General features: G+C 40.3%; 1 protein-coding gene across 3 annotated transcripts in view; it reads right to left on the minus strand.

The window, feature by feature from the left end:
* Positions 1 to 25,992, minus strand: part of PDSS2 (decaprenyl diphosphate synthase subunit 2) — a 267,116-nt gene that overhangs the window by 19,893 nt on the left and 221,231 nt on the right. For all 3 annotated transcript variants that reach the window (XM_019929522.3, XM_019929521.3, XM_019929520.3), the window contains one exon: positions 20,970 to 21,002. In XM_019929522.3, the coding sequence (XP_019785081.1) occupies positions 20,970 to 21,002 (33 nt within the window). The remainder of the gene's footprint in view (positions 1 to 20,969; positions 21,003 to 25,992) is intronic.

Consider the following 25,992-nt stretch of genomic DNA (forward strand, 5'->3'; position numbering starts at 1 on the left):
AGAGGATCCACAGTACTTAAAATGCATTATTATTTAACATTTATTAAAAGGTGTTATTAAACACCTTTTCCGTGATAAATGTTGCTTTTATGAGACCCTTTTGAGAAATCATTGTATGCCTCTGAAAACTATTTGGTTTGAAAGTCCTCTTAAAATATTAAAGGCAAGCCCTTGCCACGGGATCTAAGCAGCTTTAGAAGATGTGGAGGCAGCAGTCGCTTCTCTCCAATGAAATCAAAACAAAACCTTAGACCTAGAAGAAACCCCAAGCACCATCTTCGCTTCTCACCTCATTTTGCAGAAGACACTGGATGAGAGAGGCTAAGTGATGTGGACCAGAGTCAAGAGCAAATTTGAGAAATGGCCTAGGTTTCATTTCTGCACATCCAGAGCTCTTCTACTCTATAGCACTGGAAAAGATTTGGAGATAGCCCCAAATTTTCTTTCACCCAACCAGATAGAGTGCTTAGAGAGAACAGGGATACTAAAACTCATCTGGAACACGGGGCAGACCTTGTTCTGAAGAAACTGTATAATAGAGAGTAAGGGAGTATGAAACAATATGTTAAAGTTTTGTTTTGTATTTAAATGGTTGAAAACAGCTGGATAAGGGTAAAAGGAAACAAATGGGAGCCATGCTGTTATGGGAAGAGACCACATACCTCTCACCCAAGTGGTAGAAGTGGACCATGCTTCCTTAACACATTATACAGCTGGCAGAAAGGTATGATGCAGTAATGATACGGGACTTCAACCTTTGAACATCTGCTAAAACTTGCATTCTATAGTTGGCAAATTCCTGGTGTGCCTAACTGATAATCTTATGTATTAGAAGATAGAAGAAGCACTTTTTGCTTAATTATGTCAGCATAATTGGATATAAAGGTGATAGGAATTAACAAAACATTAATGCCATCTTGGTATTAGAATCAGTCCTTAGAAAGGCCTAGCAGGAATGGGTTTGGACACTCAGACTATATGTTAGGAAAGTGCATTGCAAAAATAAGTTTAGTGAAAAGATTGCCATTAACTATAACTGGAAATAAAGTTCAAGGGTGATGGAAGCCTCTGAAAAACTAAATTCCAACAATGTCATACTTAATTATGAAAGTGATCAAAATAATGGCTACTGAATAAGCTCTCTCAGGGCTCTCATTTGAGAAGGTCCAGGTGTAAAAGGAGGAGCCTACGATTCCCTCCACTGCTGAGCATTTCCTCTGCACAGAGCACCACTGTGGAGACAGGGCACTATCTCTGTTTTGAAGGAGCTGACAAGAGAGATGTACAAAACTGTAAAAATTGTGTGGGACTCCACCCAGAGGCTTGTATTGTCACCAGGACACTTGCCACAAGTGTTTTTAAAGTGCTGTTCCTCACAGAAAATGTTCAGAAACAAACAACCTTGTCAGAATCTGCTAAAAGACTGATGGGCATGCATGAGGGAAGGAGATGATGACAAAAATAAGGGGCTCCCAGATGTAAAGGCTGTATGTTGAGTAAGAACAAGTATGTGCAAATATTTCCAAAAGATAATATACTATTAACACTCCCTAACACCATACACAAAAATAAACTCAAAATGGATGAAAGACCTAAATCTAAGGCCAGACACTATAAAACTCTTAGAGGAAAACATAGGCAGCATACTCTATGACATAAATCACAGCAAGATCCTTTTTGACCCACCTCCTAGAGAAAGGGAAATAACACTAAAAATAAACAAATGGGACCTAATGAAACTTAAAAGCTTTTGCACAGCAAAGGAAACCATAAACAAGACGAAAGGACAACTCTCAGAATGGGAGAAAATATTTGCAAATGAAGCAACTGAAAAGGATTCATCTCCAAAATATGCAAGCAGCTCATGCAGCTCAATATCAAAGAAACAAACAAAATGGGCAGAAGACCTAAATAGACATTTCTCCAAAGAAGATATACAGATTGCCAACAAACACATGAAAGGATGCTCAACATCACTAATCATTAGAGAAATGCAAATCAAAACCACAATGAGGTATCACCTCACACCAGTCAGAATGGCCATCATCAAAAAAGTATACAAACAATAAATGCTGGAGAGGGTGTGGAGAAAGGGGAACCCTCTTGCACTGTTGGTGGGAATGTAAATTGATACAGCCACTATGGAGAACAGTATGGAGGTTCCTTAAAAAACTACAAATAGAACTACCATATGACCCAGCAATCCCACTCCTGGGCATACACCCTGAGAAAACTATAATTCAAAAAGGTACATGCACCTCAATGTTCACTGCAGCACTATTTACAATAGCCAGGACATGGAAGCAACCTAAGTGTCCATCAGCAGATGAATGGATAAAGAAGATGCAGCACATATATACAATGGAATATTACTCAGCCATAAAAAGAAATGAAATTGAGTTATTTGTAGTGAGGTGGATGGACCTAGAGTCTGTCATACAGAGTGAAGTAAGTCAGAAAGAGAAAAACAAATACCATATGCTAACACATATATATGGAATCTAAAAAAAATGGTTCTAATGAACCTAGAGGCAGGACAGGAATAAAGATGCAGACGTACAGAATGGACTTGAGGACACGGGGAGGGGGAAGGGTAAGCTTGCATGAAGTGAGAGAGTGGCATGGACATATATACACTACCAAATGTAAAACAGAGAGCTACTGGGAAGCAGCCGCATAGCACAGGGAGATCAGCTCGGTGCTTTGTGACCACCTAGAGGGGTGGGACAGGGAGGGTGGGAGTGAGATGCAAGAGGGAGTGGATATGGGGAGATATGTATATGTATAGCTGATTCATTTTGTTATAAAGCAGAAACTAACACACCATTGTAAAGCAATTATACTTCAATAAAGATGTTAAAAAGAAAAAGATAATATACTATTGAAAGAAAAAGGAAATAGAACAAGTGAAGAATGAGTTCAAAGTCGTAAAGACTAAAATAAATTCCATGAAGAGGGGCCTTTAAAGATGAAATGTGCATTCACATAGCCCATTACAAGTTGTCAGGGGGGCCTTGGATGCAGCTACCATCCTGGCTTCTGTTGTCCTTTGCTTTCCAAGACCACCCACCCTCCCATTCCAAACATCATATTATCCTCTAGGACAAATAACTGTGCAGCACCCCACTGAGCCCCTCCCTGCGTCAGCTTTCTCACTCTTTTTTTCTGATGTTCTTGTCCAGTTTTCATCCTCTAACACGTCCCTTCTCTGTCTTCCTCCTCACTCTGGAGACGTAGCTTCTGGTCTAGGGCACCTTCACAGACGCACCCACCCACCTCTGTTCTGCTCTCTCATGCTCAGAACGCACATAAACTGTCCTTCCCAGCTACTGAAAGACTGTGAGAAATGTCACAGATGGGAGAGTCAAATGACTAATGCCTTCCAACACAGGACAAAAAAGAAAAAGATGAGGACGAATGTGCATTCTGGAACACAGATCTGGGAGCTTATGAAAATTACGGCAAAATTCCAGAAAAGGTTATTAAATAGACAGTTTGTGAGCTCTCGAGAAAAGGCAGCAGTGACAGCAGCCCCAAGGTAGGTGGGTCACAATGAGCACATTATGACAAAACACTCTCATTTTTCTTTTGATATTAACTTGGGTGTTAGCTTCAGAAATAGTAAAGATAGAGTATATTCAGATTATGGAAACTTAGTCGTGGATAAGACAGAGAAATGGGATCTGTATAAGAGTTTGGCAATATGGATTCAAATACGTAAAATAACTATTCCTAGAAAATGTTTAGTAGTGGATTTATATTGAGCAGAAAAGCGATCTCTAGTGTTGTGCTACAAGACTCAATACTTGGTTCCTTTCCCTTATCACAGGGAATGAAGATGAAGAAGAAATGCATATTAAATTTTAATTTTCAGATGTCATATAGCCAAGAGAGAAAGGCAACACATGGATAGCATCAAAATCTTAATGGTTTTGACATGTTGAGCAATAGACTGATACTAGCCAGAAGAAATGTAACAGGGCAACTGTACAGTTGAGCATTTAGGTTTCAAAAACTAATTGCAAAAGTTTAAACCTCAGTTTGGCAGTGACTCATAAAAAAATGCTGAAAATCTTTGATAACCACATTCTGTATGTAAGCCAACACTATGATGTAGATACTAAAAAAGAAAAAAGCAAACGCAAACTGTGGCAGTATAAACAGATGTACATGTCCAAAAGACAGGCAGGAACAGTCTCACCGCAATCTTTGATGGTCAATCATGTTTAGAAAACTATGTTCAGTCCTGGGTGCCATGTCTCAAGAAGGACACTGACAAGATAGAAAGGGTCCAGTGTTGGGATGAAGAAATATTTGGAAACATGTCATTTAAGGAATGTTTAACCTGGAGGAAAGGATTAAAGGAAGATATTAAACCCATCTTCAAACTTCTAAAGCAATTAAATGGGAGAAGGAGCAGTCTTGTTCTATACGCTTCAGGGAACAGAACAAAGAGCAACAAGATGAAGTTTCTAGGAAGCTTTAATTTCAGTAACAAACAAGAAAGAGTTTTCAAATGACTAGTTTGTCTAACACGAATAGTTTTTTTTTTTTTTGACGAGCTGTTAACTCCCTATTATTTAAAGTCCTCAGCGACTAGATGCCCACATCTGAAAAAGGTATGAATGAAACTCTAAGCTGAAGGGGGAGGTGGCACAAGGCTGCCTCCAAGGTACCATGCAACTTCAACATCCTAGCTGACAGTGCTTCAGCTGAATGGTTTTGCCAGCTTCTGAGTGGCAAGACTTGGTACAAAAGGAAAAGCTACAATTAAAACGTTTCTCTAGGGCTTCCCTGGTGGTGCAGTGGTTGAGAGTCCACCTGCCGATGCAGGGGACACGAGTTCGTGCCCCGGTCCGGGAAGATCCCACATGCCGCGGACCGGCTGGGCCTGTGAGCCATGGCCACTGAGCCTGCGCGTCCGGAGCCTCCGCAACGGAGAGGCCACAACAGTGAGAGGCCCACATACCGCAAAACAAAACAAAACAAAAACCTTTCTCTAATACAAGAAACTGTGAAATGTACTACAAACAACATAAAATTTTCCTTTTTGCTTAGAATAACAAATTATTTAAAAGAAACTATAGGAAAAAAAAATCTACTGATCTACTGACCTTATTAAATATCTTATTTTGGCAAAAGTGGAAGGAGGTGGAGGGGCTTCCCTGGTGGCGCAGTGGTTGAGAGTCTGCCTGCCGATGCAGGGGACACGGGTTTGTGTCCCGGTCCGGGAAGATCCCACATGCCGCGGAGCGGCTGGGCCCGTGAGCCATGGCCGCTAAGCCTGCGCGTCCGGAGCCTGTGCTCCACAACGGGAGAGACCACAACAGTGAGAGGCCCGTGTGCCGCAAAAAAAAAAAAAAAAAAAAAAAAAAAAGTGGAAGGAGGTGGAAATAAGAGAATTTTTAGTTATTATATTTCCTCAATCACATGAATTCACATGCCAACACACAATTAGAATGGTAGTGCTTCACAATATTAAAATAGTAATAATATTAATAATCGCAATAACAACAAAGACAATCCCATATATAGTACTTATATGTGCCTAGCACTGTGGTAATATATTTATATCTATATAATATATATATATATCTGTAAGATATATATAATAGTACCTACCTCATAGGGCTGTTGTGAGGATTGTACATCTATCTATCTATCTAACTACCTATCTATCTATCTATCTTCTGTTCTATATACCCTATGAGGTATGTGTGTATCTGTCAATCTATCTATCTATCTAGGAAAACATTAGAATTTCCTTTGAGAAGAGAACACATACCTATGTTAATAATGTCCTTTGCACAAGGGCAAACTTTTAAAATACACATCACAGATTAAAAGAATAAATCAAGTCAAATACCTTTGGATAAAACCATATTTACAGAGATGACAAAAAACTGAAACCATCATTAGATTAATTATGTACCTCTATTACAATATATACTTTTTTTTCTACCACAAGTAAAAATGCCATACGGTTGTAGAACAAATGTCAATAGGAATTGGAGGTGGAAAATTTCCACATTTTCTGGGAAGAAAAAGCCATAAATATCTCAATTGATTAAGTATACTCTTCTGGACATTTTTTCTTTTTTGTTTTAAACAAAAAGGCACTGAACAAGACTACTGTGTTACAAAACAAAACTAATATATTTGTAGTTTAAAAATTCTTAATAATAAAACCATATTTTTTTTAACTAAAAATCTCAACCAAAGACTCTGACTGCAGCAGTGGTATTTGGGGTTTCACACAACAACAGGACACTGCCTCATGTCATTTTCACAATTTTTTAAAAACCAATTTCAGGGTTCATCATACTACATTTAAGTCACTGAATAAAGCATTATTCAGTGCTAATAATAAAGCATTATTCAATGAGTTCAAAATGATGAACATAGTTTATCCCATGCTTTAACATTTTTACTGTTCCCTAAAATATCAGAATATTTTTCTTTTGTAAAATAGCCTGCAAAATTACTATAATATAGATTTGTATTGAGCTTTAAGATATTCACTTTTAACAAGTTCTATTTATTGTTTTTTTTTTGTTGTTGTTGTTGTTTTTGCGGTATGTGGGCCTCTCACCTTTGAGGCCTCTCCCGTTGCGGAGCACAGGCTCCGGATGCGCAGGCTCAGCAGCCATGGCCCACGGGCCCAGCCGCTCCGCGGCACGCGGGATCCCCCCGTACCGGGGCACGAACCCACATCCTCTGCATCGGCAGGCGGACTCTCAACCACTGCGCCACCAGGGAAGCCCTCTATTTATTGTTTTGCAGAATTAAAATCATTCTGTATAACTGTGTGAGAGCACAGGACACACATGACGTTTGTTACACTGTTCTTCTTTTCCCTGGCCAAGTTCTGGAAGCCCATGGAGATGGGAGGTAAGAGAGGTGGACTCTGGGAAAAACAAAATGCCATGTATTTCCAGACATGATGGTCTTTCAAGCACCTTGGAGCAGAATCCTCCAGATGAAGCCACACAGGAACCTTTTTTTTCTTATAATATGATGAGATGTTCTCCTCCTAAGACTGATTAATCCATTTATGCTATTTCATAATAATATGAAAAATGATCATAGAGAGACAGTGAGCAAACTTTGGTAGGGAAACTCTGGACCTGGACATGTGTGACCTTGGGCAAAGCAACTTCTCTAAGCCCACCTCACCTATAAAATCACAGAGGTAGTATTTATGCCACAGGCAATTATTATGAGGAAAAAATAAGATAATGTATGTGAAATTCCTCTGACATCAATGAAATGCTACACAAAGGCAAGGTTTGAAGAGTAAGTGAGCACTGGGTTCATTGCAAACCTTACGTGTAACATTTTTAATGATGTACCTGCCTTTAACTATAAACATTCATAGATTATTTTACATAGATTCATGAAGATGTTTTAAATATTTAAACACTGTGATTATTAGTGAATAGGAAACATGCTTGTTTTGAAAAATGAATTTCCAAATCATCTTGACCATTTAAAATTCAGTCTATTCCCCTTAAAAGGAAAAAAGAAAAAAACATAATAAAGACAGGTATCATTTTTCTCGCCCTCTCTTCCACACATGAGTCTGTTAGGCTCGGTCTGGACGGTGTGTGGCCTCCTACTGACAGTGAGATTTCAGAACTGATTTCAAGGCTCAACCTCTCAGCTAAGTACATTTATGAGTCTGTGCTGTGAACTATTATCCACAAAAACCTGAACATAACCAAACAACTCATTTCATACAAATTATCATGTCTGAATATATATGTATATTATATGTATAACTACCTCTAAACAAACACACATATACAGTTTAATATATATAACTATATATTATATATATATGTAGTTTAGAGATATTTTCATTAAAAACATTTTACTACCATCATCAAAACTGACCTAAATTGTTGACTCTGTGGCTGAGCATTCAGGCAAAGTGATGCTTGCTACTTAAGAAACAGAGGTCAACCTTGTAGCTCACGATATGAGTAGACGTGCCTGATTTCAAAATGTAATTAAATGGACTAAATGTACAATTTAGTTTAATTTTTAAAAGTTAACTTATAAACTTTCATTAACATTTGATAGGTAGGGTATCTGAAGTTAGTAATATGGAATTATATTAAATTGAGGCTTAATTCCATAGGAAAAGCAAGCTTTGCTTCCTGGTTATCATGTCTTCTGAAGGAAAACTTAATGATTTATAAATAATCACTGATTTATCTATAACCTGACTCAAAAAGCTAATTTTTAATTTTAGTACTATATTCCAAAGAAAAACTTAATTCTATACATTGAAATTCAAAAAGCGAAACTGGGACCTTGAAGCTTTTTAGCAAACTCTGTACCAGAAATTCAACAAGCAAAACATATCATAGGTTGTAGATTGCAGCAATGAGCTACTCTTGCCTGTAGCTTTTTTAGGAGTGAATCAATAAATAGTAAGCTCTGCAATCTCATGACAAATGCAATGCTGGTTATTTAATTAAAAAGAACACTGTGGGACAAGAGCATGCATGTCATGTAGGTAAACAGTCCTGGGGGTTATTTGAGGAATACATAAACTATGCCAGAGTGAATTTGGGTTTCTATTATTTTACTTGAGTCCATATCTTATACATTTCTTAAATCCTCCTCATGTCCAGGTTTTTCATCTGCTGATACCTGGGGATCAATTACCTTAAAACTACCATTACCACCGCCAACACCATCCACGTGACCCTAGATTCTTGACATCCTAACATGCATCCTGACACAAGATGAGATCAAAAGTCATTTATGATTTCTATCACTAGAACGTAAATCATATAACTAGAAAACTACGTCAACTGAGAGCAATGACAATGAAACCAATGTATACCTCAGCCATGCCTTCCAGGCAGATTGCATCAGACTGGGGGCAAATGCAGGAATCAATGCATGGGGTGACGCTGTTACTCGGCCATGTAACTGTAATCATATCTGCAGGATTAACACCTCTTCCAGATGTAGGAGGGCTCGACGTTATGGTGCTATGGTATTTGTTAACATAGATTCTTGCTTTCCTCAAGAGAACAGTAATGAGAACTTGTTTTATTTACTTTTTTTGGTCATGCTGCATGGCCTGCAGGATCTTAGTTCCCTGACCAGGGATCGAACCTGTGCCCCCTGCAGTGGAAGTGTGAAGTCCTAACCACTGGACTGCTGGGGAAGTCCTGAGAACTTGTGTTATTTTTACTTATTTATTTATATAAATTTATTTATTCTATTTATTTATTTTTGGCTGCATTGGGTCTTCGTTGCTGTGCGCAGGCTTTCTCTAGTTGCAGCAAGCAGGGGCTACGCTTCGTTGCAGCGCGCAGGCTTCTCATTGCAGTTGCTTCTCTTGTTGCGGAGCACAGGCTCTAGGCACGTGAGCTTCAGTAGTTGTGGTGTGCGGGCTCAGTAGTTGTGCCTCGTGGGCTCTAGACTGCAGGCTCAGTAGTTGTGGCGCACGAGCTTAGTTGCTCCATGGCATGTGGGATCTTCCCGGACCAGGGCTTGAACCCGTGTCCTCTGCGCTGGCAGGCGGATTCTTAACCACTGCGCCACCAAGGAAGCCCTATAATTTTATTTATTAAAAAAAGTTTTTTTTAGGACTTCCCTGGTGGCGCGGTGGTTGAGAATCTGCCTGCTAATGCAGGGGACACGGGTTCGAGCCCTGGTCTGGGAGGATCCCACATGCCGCGGAGCAAATAGGCCCATGAGCCACAATTACTGAGCCTGCGCGTCTGGAGCCTGTGCTCCGCAACAAGAGAGGTCACGATAGTGACAGGCCCGCGCACCGCGATGAAGAGTGGCCCCCGCTTGTCACAACTAGAGAAAGCCCTCACACAGAAACGAAGACACAACACAGCAAAAATACATAAATAAATTATAAACTCCTACCCCCAACATCTTCTTTAAAAAAATTTTTTTTAAATTAATTTTTATTGGAGTATAGTTGCTTTATCGAGAACTTGGTTTAAATGGTTATACCTATAAAACTTTCTTGAAAGAGTGAAGAATGCTTACCAGCTTAAAAAAAATCACGATAATCACTGTACTGGTTCAGCAAATAAACGATAAGACAGTCACTTACTAGACAATCACTATTTTTGAGATCAGAATTATGTTAGATTACAGAGTAATGCATACCATTTTCTGGATTTTTGTAAGACCAGAGCCTGCCTACAAATTCTCTCTTCTTTTTGTGGTATGTCTAAAGCACCTTGGGAAGCAGTATGGTAGTGAAGAGTACAGTGTGGAGTCAGCGGACTCAGGTGGAATCATGACTGTGAGATAGTCAACTGTGAACGCTGTTAGCTTATTCAATCTCTTCTCCATAAAATGAAGGGATTCAGAGACAGAATCTGATAGAACCACTTCATTAAAGTGCTTAGTGCGTGTCTTGAACAGAGTGCACAGTGAAAAACACGCGTACGATGGCATGCATCTGACAGAGATCACAGGACGTCAAAAGGCCTACAACTTTTCCTAACAGGTGCACACAAATCTCGTCAGGACTGAAGATAAAAGGTAGCATAATTTCATTAGATCTAGAACAGGGAGACCTTCCATAGGGGGCACTGTTGCACCATGCAGGAATCAATCTTCAGAGGTACATCTCTGGCTTTATTACTATCTGGTGGATAGGTAAGACCTTTCATCAATCCAGAAAAGTCAAGGACTTGGGGGAAAGAAAGGATCTACTCACCCGTAATCTTTAGTTAGGAGCACTGTACACATCACCGACCTATGCTACAGGTCCTGTGATCTCTACTGTTATCTCAGTAATTCTGTTTGAAAATCGAGGCGGCACGGCCTCCTTGCTATTTCAGAAAGGTGGTTAAGCACATCCAGGATCAATATTCTGTCTCACGTGTCATTGGGGAGGCTGAGTAGTGCCTGCAGACACTGCTTAGGAAACATGAGGGAATGTCTTCAGATGTACCAAATGAACAAATTTCAGCTTTCTGAAAGATGAGACATCTTGACAAAAATCCTTAATTCTGTAAAAAATCAGCCTGTAGGATTAGTGAATGAGTTTGAAAATATCAATCTAAGGTAATGACAAAGACTTCTGACTTACTAAAAACCACATTCAACATCAACACAGAGGTGCCTCCCTTTTCATTCTCTTTTTAGAAAACTCATGCCTCTCCACTGTTTTTTTTATGACAGGGAAAGAGACAGCATTCTCTTCAGCTCTACTTAAAACTGTTCCGTGGACTAAGCAGGCTCCTCTATGGGGACAGAAGGCTCAATCCTCCACATAAAGTCATACAGGCTCTCCCTGTGCATAAGTGGCTCCTGATACCACAAACTGAGAACGATAATTGAATCCAGCCACCCCACCGTGCAAAGTATTTACCCACAGAACCAGCCTAGTGGGCATCTGTAGTTAGCTTTCTAGACTAAGAGTCAAAAGGTTACCCCAATTGAATCTTTGTTTCAACCCAGAGAGTATATGGCATTGAGGAGGTAACCATTTGATTAAAAATATACTTGGGGAGAAATAAGAGGAGCAAAGATGGGGTCAAATATGTCTTATGAATTAAAAGGAATATAGGCACAAACATCTGGCCCATCTTGGGTTATTCATTCATTCATTCAACGGTAGTTCAGCATATATTTATTGGGTACCCAGTATGTGGCAGGAGCTGTGTTAGGCCCTCAGGGTATAACGGTGTGCAAAACCAGACTCGATTCCAGGCTTACAATTAAGAACTGGTCTTCATCAACAATCTAAGTTTGCCGTAGCTTCCTGATAAATATTAGGTATTATGCAGACATGTAATTTTTCAGGTCCCAGTAATTCAGAATGATGAATCTAAGGATGGGAGAGATTGCCCCAATAAATACTATTGTCATAAACTAAATAATGTTTTATATATAAAATTAGAGATTAAAGACCAATAAGCTAGGAATATATGATTTGAAGAAAAATAAAGAAGCTTTATAACTGCCTAGAGGACTGAATTTAAAGAGTATCAATAGGGCTTCCCTGGTGGCACAGTGGTTAAGAATACACCTGCCAATGCAGGGGACACGGGTTCGAGCGCTGGTCGGGGAATATCCCACGTGCCGCGGAGCAACTAAGCCCGTGTGCCACAACTACTGAGTCCGTGTGCCACAACTACTGAAGCCCACGTGCCTAGAGCCCGTGCTCCGCAACGACAGAAGCCACCACAATGAGAAGCCTGCACACCGCACCGAAGAGTAGCCCCCGCTCACCGCAACTAGAGAAAGCCACGCACAGCAAACAAAGAACCAAAGCAGACAAAAAATAAAATAAAATAAAAAATAAAGAGTATCAATAGTGCTTGGGTGAACAACTTAGAGGGTGGCAATATTTTATGATGTCACAAAGAGGCTTAACATTTTTATCATTTAATAATTTTATTCATGGTCCACAAGGGACTAGAGATTATGATCATTAAATCTGTTGATGCCATTGAGGTGTGTGGGATTGTTAACACCTCAGAGAACAAGAATCTAATTTTAAAATAACATTAAGATATTAGTGGAATAGATCATCAGGGCAAGATGGTAGTCACTGGGGACAAATGCAAAATAATACACTCAGAGACTTAAGGAGGAAAAGAACTAGCTTGATAATGGGGAATGAATGAATGAATGTCCAGAGGGTGACTGTTTTGCAAAAAGACTTGAGGGCTCATAATAAGGCACAACTCTTGGCTCAAGATACTGACTATTGCATGTGGAATTAGAATTTATTTTTTATTTTATTTATTTTTAATTAATTAATTTTATTTGGCTGCGTTAGGTCTTTGTTGCTGTGCACGGGCTTTCTCTAGTTGCGGTGAGTGGGGGCTACTCTTCGTTGTGGTGTGTGGGCTTCTTCCTGCGGTGGCTTCTCTTGTTGTGGAGCACGGGCTCTAGGCGTGCGGGCTTCAGTAGTTGTGGCTTGTGTGCTCTAGAGCACAGGCTCAGTAGTTGTGGCACACGGGCTCAGTTGCTCCACGGCATGTGGGATCTTCCCAGGCCAGGGCTCGAACCCGTGTCCCTTGCATTGGCAGGTGGATTCTTTACCACTGTGCCACCAGGGAAGTCCTAGAATTTATTTTTGATTAAAAGTTTCACATGGTACAAAAGCTTCTTTGCTTTATTACAGACAGAAATTGATCAATGATTATTTTTCCATCATTGATAACTGTAGTTTGAAGGAGATTTGTAATCAAAGCAGTGGTTGCAAAAACTGGCTTTAGTAAATTAATTGTTTTGAAAAAAAGATTAAACAAAACCTATTCATTATTGCTGAAAAAAAAGGAAACCCAAAACAAAAAATACCCCACTTTTCTGAAATGTGATTGCCAAAAGAAAAACAACTGGTTTTATCTGATTTTTAAGGAAACAAGGAGCGGAGGATTTAAAACTTTCAGATGGCTGTTCTGGCAGTGTCTTCCAGCACCCACCCCTCTGCTGTGGGTAGGTCATCAGATCAGCGCCTGCACTGCGGGCTCGGTGTACGACGTTTCTGTCTTCCTCAACTGTTCCCCAGCACTTCAACCACAACTTCAGCCCTCACACAAAAATTCACAGTGTAAAAAAAATCACATTTCCGAAAACAGACTTATGGTTACCAACGGGGAAGGGGTGGAGATAAATTAGGAGTTTGAGATGAACATGTATACACAACTACATATAAAATAGATAACCAACAAGGACCTGTTGTACAGCACAGGGAACTATACTCAATATTTTGTAATAACGTATAAGGGAAAAGAATCTGAAAAAGAATATATATACATATATTCAATTAAATATATATAACTGAATCACTGTGCTGTACACCTGAAACTAACACAACATTGTAAATAAACTATACTTCAATCAAAAAAATTTTTTAAAAACCCCACATTTTCCAATGGTGTATTCCTTCTATCACCATAGAAGCAAGCAATTCTTTAGGAGCCTAGAATTAAATGCTGGTTATGTCACTAAAAACACGAGTTCAGGCAAGTTATTTTTCAATTCTCAGTAGCTCAGGTTGTAATCTGGAAAAATTCCAGTTCAAATCAGAGTCTACACTTTTAAAACTGATACCTTTCAGGAAAAAACCCTGCTCAGATGTATTACCTTAATACCCTTATTTACATTTTTACATGTTGTCATTCAGTCTTTATCAAGCATATAAAATTTTATATAGCTGCATCCATACCATAATGGTATTTGGATTTTTTTCCTTTAAATTGTTTTATAAACATCTCATCTAATTGGACCACAAGTCTTTAATGAAAAACGATGGGAGAGGGGAATGTCAATGCTTCTACATAGTCTCCATAATTATCACTAAAACAGAAATCCTAAGTGTTAAGACAGCTTCAAGAGGTTAGAAGAAATGAGAGACTTAGTGCATACAGTGATGCTGTTTGGAATATTTTACCAAAGGAGCTAATGCGAAGTCCCAGGGTAGGAGAAGGAGCATCTGCCCAAGAAAGGGGTACAGGGAAGAGAAAACACAGCAACATCTGGTCTCTAAATGTGCCAATGTGAAAAATTCTCAGAGCCAGTTAGCTAGGGTTATGGGAAAGAACAAGCAGGAAAAAATTGTCTGCCAAAAAAAAAGTGTCTGGCTTTGTTAGTAAACAAAGGACAGTAATACAGAAAATTTCCTATACTATACTCAAGGTTCAAAAAAGAATTTTGGATTCAATAGGTAGCAAAATGGCTGAAGCAATCTATGGATAATAAATGAGAAGAAATGGCTAAAGGGCAAGCCTTGGAAAGGAAAGACTCTTTTTCTTCTTAAAGGGAAATGATGATATGTGATCATGCAAATGCAAATGTCTGTGGACAGCACAGTTTGCTGCTGGGAAGGGAATTTTAATGCGTACCCTATGCAAATGCGTTTTATAATAAAACAAAATGTGCAGGGCCTTCCGAGGGCAGGGAGGAAAGAGGAGGGCAGGGGCTGTAGACGCTGTGCCTGAGAGGCAGGGGAATGCGCTACTCTGGGACCTTGAACAAATTCCAGGAGAGGGGGCATGGCAAAAACCCACTCCTTTCAAAAAACCTCTCTCACGTTTGACTGAGAACTGGATGCCTGATAAATCAACACCTGCAAAATCTTTCTTTACCAAGGGCTTAACCTTGAGCAATTCTCTGTGCTTCGAGTGAACCTCAGTAAGAAGACATGAAAAACAACTCTCTTTTCTGTACTGAGTCGTGGGGAAAATTATATGAACTACACAGTCAAGACTGGAGATGGATACAAAGAAAGCTCCTGCAAACCATTTAGAGTCTTTGTGTCAAAATCAGCATGACTGTCAAAGCCCATGTAAGGCCCAGTCCTAGGCACTTGGGGAAGAATGAGCAGGAGGCCGGCCCACATGGCTGAGAGTCTGGTTTTGACCAAGTGATATTTATTCATATTTGCATACCTGAAGCAATTATTAACAGGAAATTGAGAAAAAGTCTGTATCTCTGTGATGGAGATATTTAAGCCAGCCTTTTTGAAAGTGTTAAAAAATTAAAATTGTAGAAAGCCAAACCATAGGTGCCGTGTTTTGCCTGAAGTGGTAAAAATACCATCTGCCTCAGTCTCTGAGCAGCATGCTTCTTTCAAGTAGCAGTAGGCTAAACTACCGGCATACGCTCAGCCCCAGCTGGGGAAAATACACAGCCGTTTGTAGATGTTTTTCTAAGTAAGAGTAGTCAACATGCTCGTTTTCCTTCAGACATACATATTAGTTACCATAGCAAACCAAGAGTGAATGTGGCCTGAGAAACTTCTCCACTGGTCTTGACACACGCCCATGAATTTCTACAATTCAATAGGTGGCACTCTTCCCTGTAACACTGAACTTAATCTGCTTGGGGCCAGGAACCTAGGGAACATGGACTAGTTCCCTATTCCATGAGAGATACACACTCAGGGCTGCAGACCAATCACTGTAATGAAGATCCCCATTGCATCGCGCATATGAGCAAAACTGTCGGCACCAGTTTTTGGGTCACAATTCGCTTCTGGTAATTACATTCTGTCCAATAAAACTTCTGCAGTTTTAACTAGGTAAGTAAGATACTTCTTGTTTTTTTCATTTTAGAAGCTGGGTAGAATTGCCTTACAGTTCAACAGCTTCTAGTCCCGCCCAGCCCTGGGTGGATGAGCTTCAGGGGTAGGTAGAGTGCTCCTGTGCTGGTGTGAACCACCTTCCCGAGGCAGGAGAGACTTAATGAATGAAGAGTTGCTGAGTGCTTTGATGTCTTTAGATGATAAAGGCAGTGCAGCAGTGTAAAGCATTCACATCCAGGCTTCATCGCCACAGGAACTCAATTAAGAAGTAATTCAATTTCTTTTCTGAGTGTTTGAGGACAGACCACTGTTTTGCTGAATGTGACAGGCACTCTCGAGATCTAGCTGAGACTGATTTTTTTTTTTTTTTTTTTTTTTGAGACTGATTTTGATCGTCACTTCTGCCCTCTCCCCTGCTTCCTTGCCATTCTGAGACTGACAAAATTGGAGAGCTGGTATACAAAGCCATAGAACACATGGTCAAAATAATTTTCTATGGTTCTTAAAATCTGATTTTTCAGATAAAATTTGGCTTTTGAGAAAACACTCACCACTTGGAAATAAAGAAATCTCCAGCAATAAGTAAATTTCATGACACTCTCCAGAAATGGCCATTGAGTTTTTCAAATGTAGTTTTACAGAGGGACATCCCTGGTGGTCCAGTGGGTAAGATTCCACGCTCCCAATGCAGGGGGCCCGGGTTCAATCCCTGGTCGGGGAACTAGATCCCACATGCAAGCTGCAACTAAGAGTTCACATGTCGCAACTAAAGATCCCACATGCTGCAACTAAAGATCCCACAAGCCGCAACAAAGATCCTGCGTGCCCGCAACTAAGACCTGGCGCAGCCAAAAATTTAAAAAAAAAAAAAAAAGTAGTTTTACAGATAAACCCACCAGGGGAGTCCTAAGCTGCCTAGCATGATGCCTGCATCAGTCAGCATGAGCACCAGGACCATATCATGGACCCATGATATGCTACGTAAGAGACAATACTGTGCGCTGGACCCTGCAGACGTCTCCCCGACACTTGTAGGGATGGATATAATTGTTTTTACCCACGGTACTTGGATTTGGGTCTATGTATGGATGATAGGTCTGGGTTAATCGCCTAGATCCCTTAAATATCAGCACAGCACCACATACCCTAGCAGGGTGGGTTTCTGTTTATTGGCATGAGAAATATTCTCACTGGGCACTTGGGAAGGCAACCTTAGGGCTACTGAACATTGGGATGGACTGTGTTATATAGTCAATATACTCTTTAAATGGCTAATTTGAGTCTACAAACCCCAATTCCAGACCTCTTAGCGTCCTGCACTTCTCCTAGCATTGCACCAATGCAGCACTCATCCATACGCATTTGTCACCCCTATATGTAAGCTTGTGCTGGGTACAGACGATGCAACCATGGACAAGGCCATTGAAGGCCCTGCCTTCAGGGCTCTTACATTTTAGTGGAAGAAGACAGAAAAAACAAGCAACTAAATAAAAATGATAATTTTAGATTATGATACATGTTAAAGAGAGAAAAAACAGAGAAAAGGTGGACTTTCAATAGGAAGGTCTGAGTCAGTCCTGGTTGTGGCAGTAGTCAGCCCCAGCACAGCACCTCGCCCACATTAAATATCAGATCCACAGTGCTTGGGCGTATGAAGCGGATGAAGGAATGAATCTGGACTGCAGTAGTACACAAGATAAGAATGTCCCCTCTCCCCCAAAAAAGAACGTCTCCTCTCAAATTTGGGCCTAAAGAGTAGAACAGCACTATTCTAAACTGCTCCTTTTATACTAAGGAAACTGAGGGAAGACCTAAAAGGTTAAGTGGCTGATAACAGATTTTGCAGTGAGTTGGTAACAGAGCCATTGCTCGGTTCAGGGTGTTCTACCTGTGCCCCATATTCTTTTCTTTTCTTCCAGTCTCTTCCACTATCAGGTGCTTCTGCAATAAGAAATCCTAAAGGAGTTCTCTGAGTCGTAAATAAGCATCAATGATAAATAATCACTCTATTGCCAAATCATGATGTCATTTCCCTTACTTTTTCATTTATAAGTTATTTCCTTTACTATCCCAGTGAAATCCCAGCATTTATCTCCAAGCTAGTTTATTACAACCTTCCCAAGCAATCTTCTTATCCCTGCTGATACCTGCAACTTGTGTCAAAAGCTTTCCTTTCCTCTTTGACTGAAATAAAAAACCCTATACCAGAATATCTCCTGTAACTAACTTCATGGGTCTTCTATTTTCTTATGGCCTCACTCACTCACTCACCATTTACCAAGTGCCAAGCACTGTGTTGGGCACCAAGCATACAAATAAGATACTGTCTCTGGGGGGCTTCCCTGGTGGCGCAGTGGTTGGGAGTCCGCTTGCCGATGCAGGGGACGCGGGTTCGTGCCCTGGTCCGGGAGGATCCCGCGTGCCGCGGAGCGGCTGGGTCCATGAGCCATGGCCGCTGAGCCTGCACGTCCGGAGCCTGTGCTCCGCAACGGGAGAGGCCACAGCAGTGAGAGGCCCGTGTACCGCAAAAAAAAAAAAAAAAAAAGATACTGTCTCTGCCCTCAAAGAGCTCACAGTCTATGATCTGTCTCATAAATGGTCATTATAAAATAACAGAGTTAAGTGCAATGACTGAGAGATGCACAGTGTGTTAGAGAATGGAGCACCTCATCCAGCCTAGGGAACCAGGAAGGACTTCCTCTTGGAGAAGATCCTACATTAAGCCTTACAGAAGAGGCAGGGGTAGCCAGATTAAGGGAGACACTGCTGCATTCCAAGCAGAGGGGACAGCATGGGTCAAGGCACGGAGAATAGAAACAGTATGTTTTATGTAATTTGGTGCCGCTGGAGCACAGGGTAGGAGGGGACAAAGCTGGAGAGTCCCTCCAGGGGATGAGACCACAGTGCTTTATATGCCACTCCAGCAAGCTCTGAATTTGCCTTATAGACAACATGGAGCCAAGGAAGGTTTTAAGCTGGAATGTGACACTACCAGATTTGTGGTTTAGATAGACATTCTGGCTGGCGATGGATCTGTGGGGACAAAAGAGAGGCATAGAGACCAGTCAGTAGGCTTCCTAGTGGTTCAGATGAGGAGACTCAACATGAACAATGAAAGAGAGATCAAGAGGAGGGGCTGGATTCAAGAAAATGTAGGATATAAAACTGATGTGACTTGGTCATGGAACATAGGGGTCAGGGGGTAAGAGCATTTGAGAGTGACTTCTAAGTTTCTCACACGGTTGACTGGTGGGATGACAGTGCCAACATCAGGAGACAGAATGAGTAACAAGGACCAGAGATAAAACACTAAGACTGGACCCTAATGTCAACGATGGACTTTGGGTTATAAAGATGCATTAATGCAGGTTCACTGATTGTAGCAAAGGTACCACTCTGCAGCAGGATGTTGGTAGTGGGGAAGGCTGTGCCTGTGTGGGGTCAGGGGGTAATGGAAACTCTCTATACTTTTTTGCTCAATTTTGTTGTGAACTTAAAACTGCCCTGAAAAATAAAAGTCTATTAAAAAAAAAAAAGGGTCCAGAGATGTTGGGAAGATGCTGAGTTCAGTTTAAGACACTTTGAGCCTGTGGGAGACCATTTTGGTATCAGGCTCAAGTAGACATCTAAGATACAGTGACAGATATAGAAGTCCTCAGTTTAGAGGTGCTCCTATTAATCTAATTTTTCTTGAAGAATGCAAAAGTTTGTGAGATAGAGAAAAGGAGGACCTGCATTTCAGGCAAGGAAAAGGCACGCAGCCAGGGGTGTGCACTCCGGGGCTGTCAGGAGAGCACAAGGTTCTGGATCAGCCCTGGAGAGATCACTGAGGGTTTTGGTTGTCCCACTACAAGCAGAGCCCTTACAGGTCCCACTTCTCCCTCCTTGTCTTTGGCGTGCAGGTGTGCTCACTCTCTGGCTATTCTTGACTGTTGTGAAAACCAGATGGTTAGCATGTTCCTTTAGCCAAGCAGCTGTATGCATCCCATACACTTGCTAAAATATTCCATTTGTTCCTCAGGAGAAAACAGAATGTGACCCAAGTGTGTTCATAGGCTTGCACCGGTGCACTGAAATCTGAAATCCCACAGCAGTTTTTTTTTTTTTTTTTTTTTTTTTTTGTGCTACGCGGGCCTCACTGTTATGGCCTCTCCCGTTGCAGAGCACAGGCTCCGGAAGCGCAGGCTCAGCGGCCATGGCTCACGGGCCCAGCCGCTCCGCGGCATGTGGGCTCTTCCCAGACCGGGGCACGAACCCGTGTCCCCTGCATCGGCAGGCGGACTCTCAACCACTGCGCCACCAGGGAAGCCCCACAGCAGTTTTTGAACAAGGCTGTGTGTCAGAATTATCTGTGGAGTCTTTTTTCAAACCCTTCCATCCTGCTCCCGCCTTGCTCTGCCCACCAGTGGATTTTGACGTTGGTGGAAGAGGGTATTATGCTGTGTTAACCCAGGCATGTATGTTTTCAAAAGCCCCACAGGTGATAAGAAAAATACTGCCTTTAGAAATCCAAATCTGCCCTGAATGGTGCTTCCCAGGTATTAGCTGATGATGCTAAAAGTTGTTTTCCATAGTCCAAAGGCTCTTTCCAGCAACGGTTGGTGCTTACCCAGTTTTTCTTCACAACACTTACCACCATTTGACGTTATATTATGCATCCATTTAGTTGTTTATTAGTTACCCATCTCCCCCACTAGCTTGTAAATGTCATGAAAGAAAGAGTTGATCTGGTTCACTCTTGTATTTCCAACACCTAACAGTGTCTGGAATGACGCAGGCATTCAGTAAATAAGCTTATCATTAAATGAATCCTATTTTACCTGCTAATCAGCTTTGAATGTGATGACTCTCTTTTGACCTTTCAAATATAAACAAAAACCAAGCGTCAAACTGAAATGTATAAAACTGTGTAGAAGGTACAAAATCTACCTACCTTAGCATAGTCTAATCTTCCCTTCCGTTGAGCCTAAAACAGAAAAAAGGGGGAAATTAATTAGTTCTTTAAAAATCATTTAGTATTTCTATAACTTTTGCTTCTCAAAGAATGCCAACTCTCTCCCCCCTCACCTCTCCCCTTCTCTGTCTCTATATATGTATATAGTGAAATATATATATATATGTATGTGTATACATATAAATAAAACTCTCAAACATATTGAAGAGTTGTAAGAACAGTACCACAAGCACACATATACACTCTAGGTTTGACAGTGGCAGACACCATGACCTCTCACCCCTTCGTGCTTCAGCACGCAACTCATAAGCATAGGACATCTCATACATGATCACTTTCAAATTAAAAAAACTAACAATAATGCCATATCATCTGACATACAACCCATGTTCAAATTCCTCCTGCTGTCCCAAGAATATATTTTATTTTAGCTTTTTTTCTCAAACTAGAATTAATCAAGATTCACACATTGCACTTGGTTTTTATGTGTTTCGCCTTTTAAATCTAGACTAGCCCCTCCCCGTTTTTTAAGAAATGAAAATAAAAATCATTAACTTTTAAAATAATTGACTTTTTGAGGAGACCAGGGCAGCTGTTGTATAAAATTTCTCTTTCTGGATTTGTTACATTATTTCTTCATTGTGTCATTTAACTTGTCCCTGTGTGCTTACAAACTGGAAGTTGGGTCTGAAGAAGCTTGCTTAGGTTTAGGTTAAACATTTTTGGCAAGAATATTTTACATGGAATATTATATACTTCATATTGCATCAATGTGGAAGGCACCAAATGTCAGGCTGTCCTACTCTTAATAATGCTATAAATCTGATCACTTGGTTAAAGTGGTGACTATCAGATGGTTCCACTGTAATGACATATTTCCTTCTCTACAATTAGTAATCTATGGGGTCAAGTTTTCCACTTGCTTTGGCATAGTTTTTAATATGTTGTATCATGCCAAAAGACACTCACCTCCATCCCACTGTCACCAGGGATGAGGAGAGGGAAGAAAGCTGGAGGTAGGAGACATCCTGTATGAGGTCAAATTTTATTTTAAATTATTTTTAGTTATTAAAGAACAACTTAAAATGAAAACATATACTCAAAAGTATATGTATCAAATCTGAACATAATAGAGACAACCAATGTGTTAGTATTTGCTGGTAGGTAAGCTCATTTTTTGTGGACTTCAGAACAAACTTCTCCTGACACCTCTGCACAGAGCAAGAGCCCTTCAACTTATGAACAGGTTAGGTCTTGAGACCATTTTGTTCCTGAGTCCAAAATGACACTATACAGATAATAAATGTGGGTAGATTACTTTCATGAGAGAAAATGAGATCTTTATAACATTAATCCTGACTCTTCTCGCTTCTTTATAATCTTTTAAAAATTTATCCAAAAGATGCCTGCATTTTGTTTTTCTTATTTTCATAAAAAGCAACTTCTAATAAGACACTGCTCATGGATAGCTGTTGGCACTATCACAAACGACTCAGTTAAAACTGTGACTTGTACACTTTCAATGAACCAAAAGGCCTCTGCAACCAATATACTATAAAAAAGAATTCGTGGTTCAATCTGCTCTTCAAAGATGTTTTGGGGATCTAGGAGTTTCAGTGAACTAAGAAGGGTTTGAATTAGTCCTGAGATGCAATATACCAACAGGAATGAGAATCGGTTCTTGCAGGTATTTTAAAACCAGGCTCATTCTTCTCTCTGCTCAGAGATTTCATATTTACTTGTTTGTTTGTCTATGGACATCTTTTCCCAAGATAAAACAGTTTTGTCTACACTGAAATCTCTCTCCCCGCACTATAACTTCTGCAGGAGCAGTGTGGGGCCCCTGAGCACGTCTGCATAGTGCACTCATGACCTAGCTACTCACTTTCATATTGTACAAGTATGAATTGGCCTTGATCTCATGAATAATCCATGGCTTGTGACCAAAATTTCAGCAGCAGCATTTCACAATATGCTTAGTCTTTAAGTTCTCAAACTCTCAGCTGTCTCTCGAATTCATTTTAGGTTAAGGGATATCTGACATGGAGGCTGATCCTGTGGTCACCAGTTTTCCACCTTTTCAATTGTTCATCCTTTCCCTGTCTCTTGCTGATCAGCATGGGCTGCTCAGGCACAGTACTTTTCCAATGATGCACACAAACTAGGACCCCTGTGGAATGATTCCTACTGTCAAACAACTCATTCCTGAAACACATCTGCCATTTCCTCACTACTTTCAGTCTTGTTTCTGTTCTAACCACCTCCTCTTCATTCTTGCACTTTCAACATCCTCACCTTACAGTGTTTAACACAAACGACATGGTAGAAGTGTTGAAAGTGGTATCTGTTGAAAGTTAGAAAGTTGAGTACCTTTCATATCTTGAGGTTGCAGTGTAAAGTGCAGAGAAACTATAATTTACAATGATGTAGGTGGACTTTTCCTTTTGGATGTATTGAGCCGTTTCCCCAATTGTCTCAGAAAAAAAAAAAATCAGTTTTTTCAGGTAGTAACAGTAACTATAATGCTGTTTACAGATAAAGACATCTGGAGTAGTCTCATCACATACCTTGTTTATAAACTAATCATCTTAGAGAATTCTATTATTTTGAAGTACTTGTGTTTAATCAATTACAAGCTATTTTCCTTTTATAAAAAATCAAAGTATAGTTGATTTACAATATTATTTTAGTTTCAGGTGTACAATATAGTGATTCAATATTTTTACAGAATCACAAGCTATTTTCAAACCTTCTCACTTTATTTATGTATTTATTTATTTTTCTCACTTTATTTTGTATTACTAGCTTGGCCACCCCCTTTCACCCAGTGGAGATATACTTTGCTGGGGATGACGGCAAAGAAACGCCATGTATGTAAATCCCTATTTGTTCAACATCAGCTCTCACAGGCCCAGCCGCTCCGCAGCATGGGGGATCTTCCCGGAACCAGGGCAAGAACCCGCGTCCCCTGCATCAGCAGGCGGACTCTCAACCACTGCGCCACCAGGGAAGCCCAGCTCTTAAACGTTTTGAAAGCTGAGACTAGAAGCCTACATAAAATGACAGCACGATTATCACGGCCATTACCACCCGAACAGGCTGTAACTGCTGATATGCTGCTCACCTGAATGTCCTTTTTATTTTATCACAACAAACATTCCAGTCCTGTGAAACCATTTCACCCTTGACTGCTTTAGCTTGTACAGAAAAGTATCATTTATTTTATAAAACAAAATACTATAAATATTTAGATCTTTATAGGTATATATTTCCAGCTGCTATGTGAGTTAGTATCTATATATGCCAGAGGCAAGCCTGAAAGTACACACTGATATAAAAATTTTTTCACAAAAAGCTTTTAGAGTTTACAAAATACAGCAAATTAGAAACAAATGTAAATGATTTAATCCCCTATGTAAGTAATATTTCTCATTGAACATTACCAAATTCTATTTCTTTTTGTAAAAAAGTTGATTTGGGAGGGGCTATAGTTTCTGTTTCATCTGATGGTGCTCATTCACTCAGTAATTGTCCATCGTGCACCTACTATGTGTTAGGTATTGCTCAGGCACTGGAGACACAGCCAGGAACGGAACAAGTAAAAATCTTCCTCTGGGGGTTGCATAGTCTTGTTTTCACATACAATCTCCCTCTAGAACTTAAGCTCCATGAGAGTATGGACATTTTCTCTCCTGATCATAACAGTATTCCATGTCTAGATCAGTGCTTGTAGATAGTAGATGGTCAATATCTGGTGAATGAATGAATAAATGGATAAATGCTTTTTCTTAATAAGTGTTGGTTATGTACCATTTATTCAGGAAACTTACAAAGCAAAGTTCCTATTACTCTCTCCTAGTTCTAAGAAAGCTGGGTGTTTAGATTCAGTCAGTATGCAGTTGATGTGGAGCCACTACCTGGTGCCTTACAGATAATTTTTACTCGTATTGAACAGTACCATATTTTGACTTTATTACTCAACTTCTATTTAGAAGTAGACTGAAGAAGGGAATCTATAGAAAATAAATTCTAAGAATTCATGAAACTCAAACAACAAAAGGATAGAACAAAAGAATCATCTATCAGCCTTCTCACAGATGCAGCGGTTTAGAGTAATTGAGTGCCTCAACCTTGGTATCAGTGTATTGAAGAGAAAAGAGCCTGACTGGAGGTCAGGAGACCTCAGATTTCAAATGTACTCCCCCAAGCCTCAGGTGGTAAGTAGGCCCTGCTACGGAGGGAAACAGGTAGCCTAAGCTCTTAACTATGACCACTTTAAGAGGCACTGTGACCTCCTAGGAAATGGATATGCCGGGAGCCAGAAAATATGGTTTCTAGCCCATAATAGGTTAATACCTCAAGTAATTTTAAATTTTTACGTGGGTCTTCATTTTCTTATCTGTAAAGTAAGAGTACTGGGTCAGAAAAGGCATCCCCAAATGCTGGGCTGGCTGTATCAGAATCACCTGGGTAGCCTATTAAAAATGCAGATCCTTAATACTCTAGCCCTGAATTCTGAGTCATCTGAGGATCAGTGGTGTGGACTATGTCTAATATCCTTTTCAATTTATGCTCTGTATGCATCAGTGTTTATTTCAAAGAGAACAACTATATAAGCTCCGTAAGTCTCAAGGAGAATGGAGTGCTGTAACTTTACCCTCTTTTTCTGACATCTACCACTTACCATGTATATTTCTAGCAGAGCAAGATATTAAAATAACTTCCTCACTGGGGCCCAAAATAGGCTGATATAAAATAAATGCAGACTGTATTTCAATAGCCGGCAGTCCTGAACCTCTTCCTGCCACACTGTTCGTCTCCAGAAACCACTGTAAATTCTGCCACACACGGCGATTCCCTGAGGGCTTCATTACTTGGGTCTTTAAAAGGGATTCACTCATCTTTTGCCTCCTGTAGGTGTGCTCCTTGTCAATCCAGGTCATGAGAAAAGAAAGTAATTTTTCCCAGTCTTTAGCAGTTCACAGAGAATGTGTGGTTTGAA

The sequence above is a fragment of the Tursiops truncatus genome, chromosome 12, assembly GCF_011762595.2.
Source record: "Tursiops truncatus isolate mTurTru1 chromosome 12, mTurTru1.mat.Y, whole genome shotgun sequence".
Taxonomy (NCBI): domain Eukaryota; kingdom Metazoa; phylum Chordata; class Mammalia; order Artiodactyla; family Delphinidae; genus Tursiops; species Tursiops truncatus.